Here is a 14,689-nt window from a genome sequence, read left to right on the forward strand (position 1 = left end):
CAGAGCTGGATGCTCAGGACTCTCCTGATGTGGCAAGTAAAAATCTGTGGTGAGGCAATTAGGCAGCTCTCTTACCTCTCTCTTCTCTGCTGAGGAGCAGGCAATCTCAGTATCCCCTTCTGTGATCATCAAGGGAGACAAGGAGCGGAAATGAGGCACGTAGCTCTGGAAAGGGCATGCAGGCGGCAGGTCACTGACAGGGTCTGGCGCAGGCCCAGGGAGAGAGCCTGTGGCCACAGGGCTTATTGCCACATTTGTCTGGCATAACAGGGCATCGTCACAATCCCTATAGACCAAACCACTGACAGAGATCCCTTCCTCCTCTTCTGTGGAAGCCTTTTCTTTTGCATGATCCCAGAGTGCTGGTCTTTCAAAGCTGATGGTTCTTGTTGGGCAAGGACTCTCCTGAAACAGCGGGTTGTTGTAAAATAAGGATTCCACCTCCTCCTCCTCTGAGCCTTCATCCTCCCCCAACCTCTCTGAGCACTCATCTGGGTCCTCCCCACTATCACTCTCCAGGGGCAAAGGCTCATGGGAGAATGCCGAGTCCTTAGATACGGGCACCCCTGGCACCGCCTCAAGGCTAAGGGGGGGAATTGGCAGTGGCTCCTTTTGCCGGTCAATCTCTCCTTGGAGATCCAGGACACACATCTGAGCTTGGAGGATGCTGGCCCAAAAGAGCGCCTGGGTGGCATCATTGCTGCTCTTGCTCTGACTTCTCAGGCTTCCTGGCAGCTGAAGCACATCTCCCTGAGGCTCCACCAGCTCCTCAGAGAAGCAGTCCAGGCACTCTGAAGCAGAGCACGCATCAGTGGGGAATTCTCCCTCCATGCAGTTCTGAGCCAATGGGGGAAAGGGGTTTTCAGAGGCTGCATCAGACCTGCTCTGGCCAGTGCCCTGGAAGCTATCCTGGAAGAAATCTATGTCTTCCAGGCACATGAAGGAAGGGGGAGGAGCCAAGGTGTCCATCACCTGAGGAACTTCTGACGATGTAAGCAGGTCACAAGCCCCTCCCAAGCTCTCTGCAGTTCCACAGCTCAGTTCCTCACTTCCATAATCAGCCAGGAGATCTATTAGGTCCCCTGAATGACTGGGGGTTCCAAAATGCTCCATTCCAGCTTCCACCATGAAAACATCCAATAAAGGTCCAATGAGGCGAAGCCCTCGTCTTGCTTGCAAAGCGTTCAGCAATGCCATCTACTGCAGGCAAGGTCCATGCCTCTCCCGCTTACCCTGGAAAAGAGAAAGCAAACATTAAAAATGAAACAAAATGAAAGTCAGGAAGCTGCCTGCAAACAGCCAGACTGAAAAGTAACTGCGAAGGACCCTGCAGGTCTCACCAGGTGGTGCTTTTGCATCTTCCACCCAATGAGTTCAGCTAAACGCTGTTACAGATGTAGTGCAGGTAACCCTGATAAACCCAAATCTCTTCCACAGTTTTTCTCTGAAGACACAAGTGCCATGGAACGTTTGCAGAAGAAGAGAGCAAGAAAGGAAAGGGGAAGAGAAAGGCTTGCTAAAATGCCACAATGTGAATTCTCTCTTCTGCTGCTGTCGTCTTCATCACTCTGGCCTCAAGCAAGAATAAATAAGTCAATAGTCTAAAACAGTTTCACTGTGTAAACTAGTCAATAATCCAAAACAGTTTGTAAACTCAGAGTGGGGGGTGGAGATTGCTACTGACTAGCTGCTACTCCTTATAGCCAGTTACAAATCGCAAAAAGACAGGTCCATTCTGGGGCAATCCAGGAGAGCCACATGCATGGAAAGGATGTGGGGACACAGCACAAGAGGACAAACTGCAGACCTGAGTGTCAGCCATCATCCCAACGTGAAAAAGGCCCCTCTTGTTAAAATGGCTTTTAGCTGTTCTCTTCTCGTGAAGCTGCTCAGAAAAGGAGTGGAAGAAGAGGGCTGGTATGCCCTCTGCATTAGAAGGGAACATAAGAATATAATGTTGGGTGCTGGTTCAGACAAAAGTGGTCTAGTCCAACATCCAGTGACCAACCAGAAGCCCAAAAGAGCAACACTCTCCCCACTTGCAATTCCCTGCAATGCATATTCAGAGGCATATGCCGCTAATACTGGAGGCAGAATTAGCCATTGTGGCTAATAGCTGTTGAGAGCCTTATCCTCCACGAATTTGTCTACAGCCATCCAAGTTGGTGGTCATCATAACATCTTCTGCGAGCAAATTCGTTTAACTATATGCTGTGCAATGAAGTACTTTATTTTGCCTGTCCTGAATCTTCCAACATTCACTTTAATTCAATGGCTCCAAGATCCATTATTTTGAAGGGCAAAAAATTTCCTCTATCCATTCTCTCCAGTCTCCACACCATGCATGATTTTATACACATCTATCATGTCACCTCTTACTCACATTTCCGCTAAACTAAACAGTCCCAAATGCTTGTAGGGAGGTTGCTCCCCTTCATCATTTTGGTTGCCTTTTTCTGAACTTTTCCCAGCTCTACAATATATATTTCAGATGTGGCAACCAGAGCTGTACACAGTTGTCCAAGTGCAGTTGAACCACAGATTTCTATAATGTCATTATGATATTGGCAGTTTTATGTTCAGTTCCTTTCCTAATGATCCCTGGCAAGGAAATTGCCTTTTTCACAACAGCTGCACACTGGGTCAACAACTTTATCAAGCTATCCACTGCAACCCCAGGGCTTCATTCCTAGTCAGTCACCCCATGAGCATGTATGTGAAATTAAGATTTTTTGCTCCAATATGCATAACTTCACACTTGTTTACATTTAATTGCATTTGCCATATTACCGCCCATTCACTCGGTTTAGAAAGGTTGTTTTGGAGATCTTGACAATCCCTTTTTGTTTTAACAACTCAGCAAACTTGGCCAACTCACTGCCCCCCCCCACTCTAGATCGTTCATGAACAAGTTAATCCTTGGAGGACCCTACTTTCTACAGCCCACCGCCAGTTCTCATAAGTGTATATATGAAATCTAATTTTTTTTGTCCCAATGTGCATCACTTTACACTTGCTTACATTGAATTATTACAGACAGACAAACTGGAACAGGTTCAGAGGAGGGCAACAAGGATGATCAGGGGACTGGAAACAAAGCCCTATGAGGAGAGACTGAAAGAACTAGGCATGTTTAGCCTGGAGAAGAGAAGACTTAGAGGAGATAGGATAGTACTCTTCAAGTACATGAAAGGTTGCCACACAGAGGAGGGCTGCGATCTCTTCTCGATCATCCCAGAGTGCAGGACACGGAATAATGGGCTCAAGTTGCAGGAAGCCAGATTTCGACTGGACATCAGGAAAAACTTCCTAACTGTTAGAGCCATACGACAATGGAACCAATTACCTAGAGAGGTAGTGGGCTCTCCGACACTGGAGGCATTCAAGAGGCAGCTGGACAGCCATCTGTCAGGAATACTTTGATTTGGATTCCTGCATTGAGCAGGAGGTTCGACTTGATGGCCTTATAGGCCCCTTCCAACTCTACTATTCTATGATTCTATGATTTGCCATTTTACTGCCCATTCACTTAGTTTATTTATTTATTTATTTAAAAATCTTTCTATCCCTCCCTTCTACCCTATAATAGGGCACTCAGGGCGGCTTACAAAAATAAAATCAAACATGTACATAATAAAATTGTAAACAGAAAAATCACATAAACATTACAATATATTAAAATACCTAAAATACAATTAAAATACATAACGTACAATATATATATATATATACACACACATACATATATATAGGGAGTGCTACTAAAGGGACTACAAAGGTAAAATTTAACATAGAAGGCATAGAATCGGTGTCAGGCTCTACCTTCAGTCCCTCCCAAAGGCTCTCCGGAGCAAGATCATTTTCAGAAGTCTCCGGAAAACCAACAGGGAGGGAGCAGAGCAAACTTCTTGGGGTAGGGTTTTGTGCTTCTTGGAATTTCTTTTTGACTTAACCATCTTGAACAATCTAGTGTCATTAGCAAATGTGACTGTCTCACTGCTCACAGGTCTAGGTCACTTATGGACAAATTAAAAAGCTCAGGTCTAACCAGCACAATCATTTTAGCTCATCCCAGGACCAGAGCAAATCTGGGTGGAGTTCAGTTTTCTCACACTCCTCTCAGACACAGATCCTGCCCTGAAATGATCTGTTATAACATCCACGGGAAACTCAGTCTCACAAACAAGCAAAGCAATGAGGGTGATGCAACGCCTTGCCTGCAGGCAAATGGGAAGCACTGAACTTGGCTAGCATTTCTAAAAGAGTTTACTATGAGCCATCAAAGAGGAGTCCCAGACGTACAGTACAATCTTATAATGTCTACTCAGAAGTAAGACACATTGAGTTCAACAGGATTTACCTGGAATATAGGACAGCAATCTTTACTGGGCACATACAACAACATATTTCCTGTGTAAATTGAGCTGCATCCTAACTGCATCTGTTCGGGGGGGGGGGATAGGGAGGGGCAGGGTAAACCTTCATTTCCTGCCTTTCCATTGACTCCTGTGAATTTTACTTACTTACTCCTGTACAGTGAATTTTACTTTTACTTGCATTTTGGGTGGTGCAAGTTACATCAGGCTCTGTGGGAAGGATGAGTGAATGAAGTTAGGATGTAGTGTAACTTTATCCCCCACTGCTATTTTGTCCTTCACACAGGCCTAATTTAGGGTGGCTTAATTTACTCCAGCAGAGCTTTCCTTCAGCCAGTTTAAGGTCAATTGGGGTTTACTAAGAGAGGAGACATGCCAGATCCGGATTGCATCATGAGCAAATCTAGGACTGCACCCCTAGTCAGCTTCTGACCTCTGTCTAAAGAGCACAGCTTGATGGCATCAGGTCCACTGCAAGTCAAGACCCAGAATGCAATGCTATGCCATTTACCTATCAGCCAGCCCCACTGAGCACAGAGTAAACATCCAGAGGTTTGTGCTGTGAGGTGCTATAATGCCATGCATGCCTACTCTGTGAGATGCCTTTGATACACCCTTTTAACAGGAGGAAATGCCGTAGGGGAAGCTGTTGGCAACAGGATAGCCTCAGGGGTTCAGCAATTCCCTATAATTTTCCCATCGTAACCCTTCCCTCATCTAAGGCTGGGAATTCCCAAGGTGAATTAAGGGGATAATTTTCAGATTCAGATCAAGGAAGTGAAAAGATATGCACATTGCTGGCACATCAGCATCTGCTCTGCCAGAAAAGGCTTCTAAATTCTGTCCGCTTATTTAAGTCAGGAAGGAGCCATTTAGCCTTAGGCAAATGCAGAGATCAAAGGAAATGCGCTTGGCCAAACATCAGCCTGCACTCCATGCCCACACTGATCTGCCCCAATTGCACGCCACCCATTACTTCACTGCATTACACTTTTATAATCAGCCCATCTTCCAACAGGTCCATGGTGGGAAATGACACCCACAGAATCACAGAACAGCAGAGGTGGGCTGTGGGCACACTAGCCACTTGAAAAGCAGCCAGAAAGGTTTTTCTGTTTTGAAGCAACTCTGCACTGTGCTGGCCACACCTCCCCCACGGCTGACTTCAGGCCTTTCAGGACCGCCCACCCGAAGACAAATGGGTTGATCTACCAATCGGCTGCAAAATCTCTCTGAGGCTGAATTTTTAAAAAAGTATTCAAGCTGATCCAACCAGAGTTTTAGAGAAAAAAGGGCCAGGACTTGACTAACATCGTGTCCCCCCCCAATTTTCAGAAAAGAGAGGTGGAGATGCACTGGAACCTGCACAACAGTCTCTCTACCCTGGGAAGGGGCCTATCAGGCCATCAAGTCCAACCCCCTGCTCAGTGCAGGAATTCAACTTAAAGCATACCTAACATCTTGTATCAATTTACCACCATTCATCATGGTAAAGACCAAATCATTGCAGCTGGTGAAAGCCATTCCCAAGGCACCAATGTCTCAAGGACCCAAACCCCTCCCGCTATTGGCATGAAAACTGAAGGGCCATCATAGCCCAGTGGCAGACACCTGCTTTGCATCACGAAGGAAGGTCCCACGTGCAATCCCCCGCTGGCATCTCCTGGGAGAGACTCCCCGACTGACATGCCGGAGAGCTGCTCCCAGCCAGTGCAGATGATTCTGAGCCAGACGGGCCAAGGCTCTGACTCCACGTAAGGCAGCTTCTCCTGTCCCTGAGGTATTGAAACTAAACTACAGCCATCCACAATCCTAAGCCTGGGTTAGAGGAGGCAAAACTGGTTAAGGGAGCAGGTGAGATGGTACTCACCAGCCCTGGGCCTCCGTCCGAAAGACACTGCCTGCTGGCCTAGCGTAAAAAGTCAGAGGTCCCTGGCAGCCCAGTCCAAAGGAATGTGTTGTGCTTCTCAGCACAGAAAACAAACTGTAAAAAGAAGCCAGATTCCTCTTCATTTTACTTATTTTACTGTAAGAATTGATATTCCACCTTGTCCAAAATTGGATTTCAGGGCTAAGTACTTAAAAATTTAAAACACAGTATTAAAAACAAACATTTTAAACAAAAATACAACAGCCCTTAAATGCAGAGGTAAAGAATTTCTTCACAGAGGCAGGAAAAAAGGGCAAGGCAAGCTTATGGTAACAAATACCCTGAACCAGATGATCCACTGGGTCCCTTTTAAAACCACAATTCATGTTATGAAATGGGGGGAGAGATGACAAGAGTAGAAGAAATCCCAAGTGCAAAGGAAGTAACTGCGGTCCCCACCCTGCAAACTCTCCATCACAACCTCAGCTCAAGGACATCCTAGAGAGAAACTCTGTAACCTACATTTGCTGTTTGTCTGCTGCAAGCCATGGGGAGATTCACTTGACTGCAGCATCCATTAAGCACAGCAGGTGCGTGGGCCACTGGCCTCAGAAAGGAGGAAAACACCCTCCTACCCAACCCCTTTTCCAGGCCTGGGACACTCCATCCACCCTCTTTGTGGGGGAAGCCGCAGCATTGCTGGCGCTCTAAATTTCCTGCTGAGGGGCAAGTCAGTTAGCTGTTCCACTGCGATGTCAACCCTCTGCAGCTGCAGCTCATCAAGACGGAAGCAGCTCATCAGTCAACCGGCCCACTCAGAATCCAGCCTGCAGGAGGGAATGAAAGGGGAAGTGCAGTTTCTGCCATTCCGGAGTGATGGGATCTCTCTGTGGTAAGAGAGGGCCCACAACAGTAGTGAAATCAAAACTACCCCCAAAGTGGCCCTGCTGTTCTGGCATCCCCATGAGGCAAGAGGAAGCACTGGTCTCACATACCCTTGAAAGCAGCTCACAGAGAAAGAGAGAGAGAGAGAGAGATGGGGCAGTCATGTCGTGGCTCCTGGCAAAGCAGGCTGAGCGCAGCAGCCTCTGGTTGCTGTTGCCTCCACTCCAGCCAGGATTTCAGCCTTGCCCTGAAAGACACTTTCCACCCTATAGCCCTCACATCAAGCAGGGCTCCAACTGCTGCATCGGCCACCTCACCAAATACCTTCCTCAAGAAGGCAACTGTGGTCTCCTCTCCTCACTGCTCCCCCTGGCATTAAATGCAGGCCTTTCCAGACAATGCCAACCCCAATCCAGCAAGAGTGGCACAACAACCCACACCCAAAATGAGGAGTCAGGGAGTGTCCTGCTGCAAAAGACTGAGTCTGAATCCTAGCAAGACGGAGACTCTGTGGGTTGGTGGTTCCCGAGTTTGGATAATTGGTCAGTTGCCTGCTTTGGATGGGATCGTTCTCCCTCTGAAAGAGCAGGTCCATAGTCTGGGGGTGCTCCTGGATCCATCTTTCTCGCTAGAGGCCCAGGTGACCTCAGTGGCCAAGATTCCCTTTTACCAGCTTCAGCTGGTAAGACAGCTGTGGCCATTTCTGGACCGAGGTAGCCTGACCCGCTGTTGTCCATACACGGGAAACCTCCAGGCTGGGTTACTGTAATGCACTCTATATGGGGTTGTCCTTGAGGGTGATCTGGAAGCTGCAGCTGGTGCAAAATGCGGTGGCACGACTGCTCACTGGGGCAGGGTATCACTGCTGAAAGAATTGCACTGACTGCTATCGGGCCAAGTTCAAGGTTGTAGTTTTGGTGTATAAAGCCCTATACAGCTTGGGACCAGGATACCTGAAAGATCGTCTTACCCCTTATATTCCCAGCAGATCACTGAGCTCTACAGGTGAGGACCTCCTGCAGATACCATCGTATCAGGAGGTCCATTCTACACAACATTGGAAAAGGACCTTAGTGTGGCAGCACCTACCCTGTAGAATTGCCTCCCCTTAAATATTAGACAGGCGCCATCTCTGTTATCTTTTTGGTGCCTACTGAAGACCTTCCTCTTTCAACAAGCCTTTTAAGTAGAGACCTTATCCCAGTCTGCATCTGTGCTAGAATTGCTTTTAAAGATTTTTAAAGGTTTTTTTTAAAAAAGAGATGTTGTTAAGATGTTTTATTTTTAAGATGTTTTGTTTTTGAGATGTTATAAGATGTTTTTAGTGATTTATCTCTTGTTTGCTGCCCTGGGCTCCTTCTGGAAGGAAGGGCAGGATTGAAATGTAATTAATAATAACGGGAGAGCATTGTTGCTACGCTTTCTCAGAAAAAGATGCTCTGGGGCAGGGAGGACGTGACCTGCAAAGAACTGCTTTTTTTCCCCCTAATGGATATTGCAGGGGTTAGAGGAAGACAGTTGTTGGTGTCTGGCACTTACTAGAAAACAGTTCCAGCACTGAAGGGGTGCTGCCATTCAGTCTCTAAAGAAGCAAAATAAAACAAACTTGTTTTTGGACACACAAAATGTGCTAAATGCTGGAGGGGGGTATTTACCTCTGAATATGCAAATGGGAACTAGTATGGGCACATCCATGCACGCATGCTCGACATGAGGCAGTTCTGGCAACTGAAGCTCCTTCCCTTTTGTTCCCCGGCAGGGAGGAGAAAGACCCACAGCTCTTGGCTGTCCAGTCCCTGTTAGCTCTCTAAGTAGGCAGGTCAAAGGCCCATTCTTTCTTCTTTATTGTGGTATAGGATTCCAAGAACAGCTGTCAAAAATCTGTACAAGTGTCATTATTATGACATAAAAGTAGCATCTTGTGGCGTTCAGAATGGATTTCTGACTGGTTTTTCCCAAGTTATATCCTCCTCTTACTTGAGGGTTTTAATGCTGCTTATTGGGATTAGTATATTTACTATTTTGGGAAAGGGAATTCTCTGTTATGTATAATCCTGTAAAATGCAGGAGTTTGATTCTTTGATGTAGTTTTTATGAGATGTATTTACATTTTTAAATGTTGTAATCATGATTTTGTACATTTGTAAGTTGCCTAGAGACTTTGGCAACACACAACTCTGATCAATAATAATCTTATGCATGCTTTCCTGGGATTAGTCCCACTGAAGATATTATGGAGAAAGGGTAAAGAAGAAATTCCACCAACAGTTCAGCACTAAAGGGAACGTCAGCCTAGTTTGAAAACGGTAGGCTTTGCCTGCCTTAAACACACACACACCCAACAAGCTCTGTTTTCCAAGGTTAAAAAAGGTTAGGCTGTTGTAGGTAAAAATAAAAAAGACTCACCTGGATGTTTCAGCCTTTTGTTTAGATGAAAAACAGCGAAAGGCTAGGCTAGTCTGCCAGGCTAGAGTGCAAGGCACCTTAAACTACAGGGGAACTTGCACCATTGTAAGTGTGCTGTTGAGAGCAAATAAAATTAAGTAAAAGCTAGTTAGCTTTTCTTAGCATCATTAGTACAAGGAAGGCTAAGTCCCAGTTGACAGCTGAGCCACCAGCTTCACTCAATCATTTCCCTTTGTTTACTTCCCATTGTTCACTCCCCATACCCAGGGGGCTACACTGACTGGGAGCAAGAATTTAAACTACATTCCCTGGCCTCACTTGCTGGCAGTAGCAGGTGGAAGGAACCAGCCACACATATAAATGTAGAACAGCCTAAACAAGGGAGCCTGCTGCATGAGCTGGAGGGGCCCCCACTGACGAAGCGCTCTGGCCCCAGCTGAGAAAGGATGAAGGTGAGTTAAGCAGCCGAGTCATTTCGGCAGCAGGGCAAGGAGGCCAGGGCACCCCACTCTGCCCATCTGTTTTGTGACCTGAACAAAACCTATGCTTTCAATAAATTAACTCAATAAAATACAAAAACAATGATGCAGGTAGGAAGCTAGCAGAGATGTAGGGGCTTTCCACTGTTTTGCACTTTCTATCACATGTATGACTGTCTGCCTGTTGGACAGAAGTCGTGGGTGTGCCCTTAGTGCAAGGCGGTCCTAGCTCTCCAGGAACAAGCTGGTTTCCTTGAGGCCAAGATGGCTGAGCTGGAGACACTGAGAGAGGCAGAGATGTTTGTGGATGAAGCCTTCAGGGACATCCCCACTCCCAGGATGATATCATGGAGAACAAGGGCCTCAGGGAAGGAGACTGTCACTCTGAGGAAGAAGGAAATGATCCCTTAGAAGAGACCCATTCCTTGGGGGACAAGCAGATATCTCTCATGCTGAGGATACTTCTCCGGGGGTGGATCCTATAGTCAATCATTAGGAAGATAGACAGTGGGGTGTGTGAGATGGGGGTGCACAAAGGTTGTGGATGTCACCCGTCAGCAGGTAGCTTGGTAAACAGTGCTGGAGAGAAGTCAATGGTCATGGTGCACGTTGGCACCAATGGCATGGGGAAATGCAGTCATGAGGTCCTAGAAGCAAATTTAGGTTGCTAGGATGCTGAAAGCCAGGACTTCCAAGGTAGCTTTCTTTAAAATGCTACCAGTTCCACACGCAGGGCCAACTAAACAGGCACATCTCTATAGTCTCAATGCATGGATAAGACGATGGTCTTGGGAACACGGTTTTGGATTTGTTAGGCACTGGGGAAGATTTTGGGACAAGCTAGGGCTGTACAAAAGGAATGGGGCTTCGCTTGAACCGGGATGGAACCAGATTGCTGGCACTTAAAATCAAAAAGGTGGCAAAGCAGCTTAAACTGACTGAGGGGGGAAAGCTGACAGGAGCTAAAGGGGGTCCAGTTCAGAACAAATCTCCCCCCTGGGATGAAGACCAAAAAATGATGAAATTTTAAACGGGGTATGCCTTGAACGAGGCATTATGAGTGCTGGGGCACAGGATAGCAGTCCAGAGAGACAACAGTACCACAGGCCAACCTCTCTGTGTTACACCCAAACCATTCCCCTTAAAGAGACAACAAACAGTTTCAACAGCCCTAGAACAGTTGGTCCTGGAACTGACGATAGTGACGGCAACTCTGGACTTAAGTGGCGCCTGGGACCTGGTGTGAGATGTGTTGACTGATTGGGAGCAGTGACCATAGTGCTATTAAATTAAACATACATGCCAATAGCCAATTTCCAAGAAAATGCAACACAGTCACATTTACTTCAAAAAGGAAAACATCCCAAAAAGGAGGGGGACTGGAAGTTGAAAGGCAAAGCCAAGAGGATCAAATCACTCCAAAATGCTTGGGAGTTGTTTAAAAACACAGTATTAGAAGCTTAGCTTATCCAAACGGAGCGGGATAATCCACAGTTTCCATATTCAGTTTGTCATCTGATAGTCCTCACTTTGCCTTTTAGTTCGCTCTTTCCCAATTAAAAAACATGCTTTTTTGCACCCGCACACACAGCGGTAAGACCCCTACATTCTTTTCGCTTTTTCCAAGCTCCTCCTCTAAAACCTCCCCCTATCAACCAATTGGTCAGCAAAAAAATTACGTATGCTCCTCTCCCCCTTTGCAACGAAGCACAATATGGCTGTAAAGCAGTTCTCGCCTTGGAAGGAAAGGCTGCTGGTCGGTTTCATGCCTGCCTTGTTTGTATTCTCCCTTTCCTTCCCAGGAGAATGAAATTGACAAAGCTTTCTGGAGCAGGCTTGAAACCGACCAGAAGCCCTTTTCTTGTTTGCATTTGCCATATTACACTTAAACAAATGTATGCTTTTCTGATTTGAAGCAAAACCCCCAGCAAGTACAATGACATTGACAAAGCTTTCCGAGGCAGGCTGAAACCGACCTCCCCCCCTTTCTCGCTTGCTGTGCATTGCAGATCTCACCCAGAGCGGCCGCCCAGTTTGCAGGCTGGCAAAAAATAAAATGCATCTGCGCAGTAGTTGCAGATCCCCCCCAACACCCCACCATTGCGATGATTGGTTCAATTTTCCCGGGCTTTTATTCTCGCACATGCGCAAAAGTGCAGATACGTGATTGGCTGGAATGAGGAGAAGGGGCAAGGGGAAACACCCAAAAACTGCCCATCAGCTGTAAAGTCCGCGGTATTGCATCCTAACTCCTGAAGGCACAGCGGATGATTCCCGATTTTAAACAGCAAATCGCATTTTTGCCGGTATTGCAAGGAGCGGATTTAACCCGCGAAAATGCGTAACAGCATGAGACATCATTTGGACAACCGAAAAATAATGAACACACATAGCGGGCGTGTCACACATTTTGCAGTCGTCTGGATGAGCCCTTAAGTTGGCGTGTATAGTGCAGATCAGGAAAGGTACCACCAGGCCAAGAGGATACCAGTGTGATTAACAAGCAGAGTCAAAGAAGGTATTATAGGCAAGAAGTCTTCCTTCAAAAAATGGATGAGGAGAATAAAAAGGAACACAGACTCTGGCAAAATAAATGCAAGATGACAATAAGGGATGCTGAAAAGGAATTTGGGAAGTGCATTGCTAAAAACATCAAAATCAATGACAAAAAAAAGTTTGAATACAGTAAAAGCAAAAGACTGTCTAGGGAGGTAGTTGGACCTTTGGATGACAAGGAAGTCAAAGGTATGCTTAAGCAGGATAAGGAGATTGCAGAGAAGCGCAATGAATTATCGGCTCCCGCCCCTGCCATGGATTGCAGAGAGGGAGCTCCCAGACACACCCACTACTGCCACGCAGTCCCCACCTACCTCTCCCTTTACATAAATGCTGGTTGCGCTGTGGGCGCAAGCCTGCCATCAACTAAGATGGTGGCTGAGGCTTCCCTAAGGGACTGATGCCTCCGCCGCCATCTTGGTTGGTGGCACGAATGTGTGCTACGCGAGCGCATCCCTGCCATCAACCAAGATGGTGGAAGGGGAATCAGCCCCTTAAGGAAACCTCGGCTGCCATCTTAGTTGATGGCAGGCTTGTACCCACAGCGCAACCAGCATTTATGTCAAGGGAGAGGTAGGTGGGGCCTGCGTGGCAGTAGTGGGTGTGTCTGGGAGCTCCCTCTCTGCAATCCATGGCAGATGCGGGAGCCGATACTGCCGCAGATTGCAGAAAGGAACACTACCCACCCACTTTAAGGAGGGGCCCTTCAGGGGCCCCTTGGGAACCAGAGGCCCTCAGCCAGGGCCCAACCTGGCCGCCCTCTGGTGCTGACCCTGGAAAGGAGTATGAGGAACTGAGACAAATAGTGGTGATGAGAGATGAAGTTCTAGGCTTCATAAACAAAATAAAAACTGACAAATCGCCAGGTCCAAATGGCATCCACCCAAGAGTTCTCAAAGAACTCAAATGTGAGTTTGCTGATCTTCTAACAAAAATATGTAACTTGTTCCTCAGACCTGCCTCCATATCTGAGGACTGGAAAGTGGCCAATGTAACACCAATCTTTAAAAAAGGATCTGGAAGGATCCCAGAAATTACATACTGGTTACCTTAACATCTGTTCCAGGAAAACTGGTAGCAAGAATTGTTAAAGATAAAAAATAATCAAGCATATAAAAGACCAAGCCTTGCTGAAGCAGAACCAGCATGTCTCCTGTAAGGGTAAGTCTTGTCTCGCTAACATATTAGAATTCTCTGAGAATGTCAACAAGCATATTGAGATGATCCAGTGGAGATAGTGTGCTTGGACTTTCAAAAAGCTTTCGACAAGGTACCTCACTGAAGACTCCTGAGTAAGCTTAGCAGTCATGGAATAAGAGGAAAGGTCCTCTTGTGGATCAAGAATTGGTTAAGTAGTAAGAAGCAGAGAGTAGGAATAACTGGACAGTTCTCCAATGAAGGGCAGTAGAAAGTGAAGTCCCCCAAGGATCGATATTGGGACCTGTTCTTTTCAATTTGTTCATAAACAATCTGGAGTGGGGGGGGGGCAATGAGATGGCCAGGTTTGCTGAGTTGTTAAAACAAAAAGGGATTGTGAAGAGCTCCAAAACGACCTTTCTAAACTGAGGGAATGGGTGGTAATATGGCAAATGCAATTAAATGTAAACAAGTGTGAAGTTATGCATACTGGAGCAAAAAAATCTTAATTTGACTGTAACTGTCTAGGAGCTAGACCCAGAGGTCATACTGGATAGCTTGATGGATGTTGACCCAGTGTGGGTCAGCTGTGAAAAAGGCAAATTCCATACTAGGGATCATTAGTAAAGGTATTGAAAACAAAACTGCCAATATCATAATGCCATTATGTAAATCTATGGTGCGACTGCATTTGGAATACTGTGCACAGTTCTAGTCACCTCATCTCAAAAAAGGATATTGTAGAGCTGGAAAAGGTTCAGAAAAGGGCAACCAAAATGATCAAGGGGATGGAGCGACTCCCCTATGAGAAAAGGTTGCAGCATTTGGGGCATTTTAGTTTAAAGAAAATGTAAGTGGGGAACATGACATAAGTGTATAAACTTATGCAGAGCATGGCGAGAGTCGATACAGAAAAGTTTTTCTCCCTCTCTCATAACACTAGAACTTGTGGACATTCAAAGAAGCTGAATGTTGGAAGA

At 46.3% G+C, this 14,689-nt stretch overlaps 1 protein-coding gene across 5 annotated transcripts in view; it reads right to left on the minus strand.

Annotated features, from left to right (window-relative positions):
* Nucleotides 1-14,689, minus strand: part of LOC133368835 (PH and SEC7 domain-containing protein 4-like) — a 43,187-nt gene that overhangs the window by 21,130 nt on the left and 7,368 nt on the right. For 3 of the 5 annotated variants that reach the window (XM_061593550.1, XM_061593549.1, XM_061593553.1), the window contains exon 2: nucleotides 76-1,233. In XM_061593550.1, the coding sequence (XP_061449534.1) occupies nucleotides 76-1,197 (1,122 nt within the window). In that variant the 5' untranslated portion in view covers nucleotides 1,198-1,233. Of the gene's footprint in view, nucleotides 1-75; nucleotides 1,234-6,246; nucleotides 6,339-6,768; nucleotides 6,987-14,689 lie in introns of those variants that run through there. The other 2 variants (XM_061593551.1, XM_061593552.1) reach the window with 2 other exon arrangements.

The sequence above is a fragment of the Rhineura floridana genome, chromosome 12 (genome assembly GCF_030035675.1).
Source record: "Rhineura floridana isolate rRhiFlo1 chromosome 12, rRhiFlo1.hap2, whole genome shotgun sequence".
Taxonomy (NCBI): domain Eukaryota; kingdom Metazoa; phylum Chordata; class Lepidosauria; order Squamata; family Rhineuridae; genus Rhineura; species Rhineura floridana.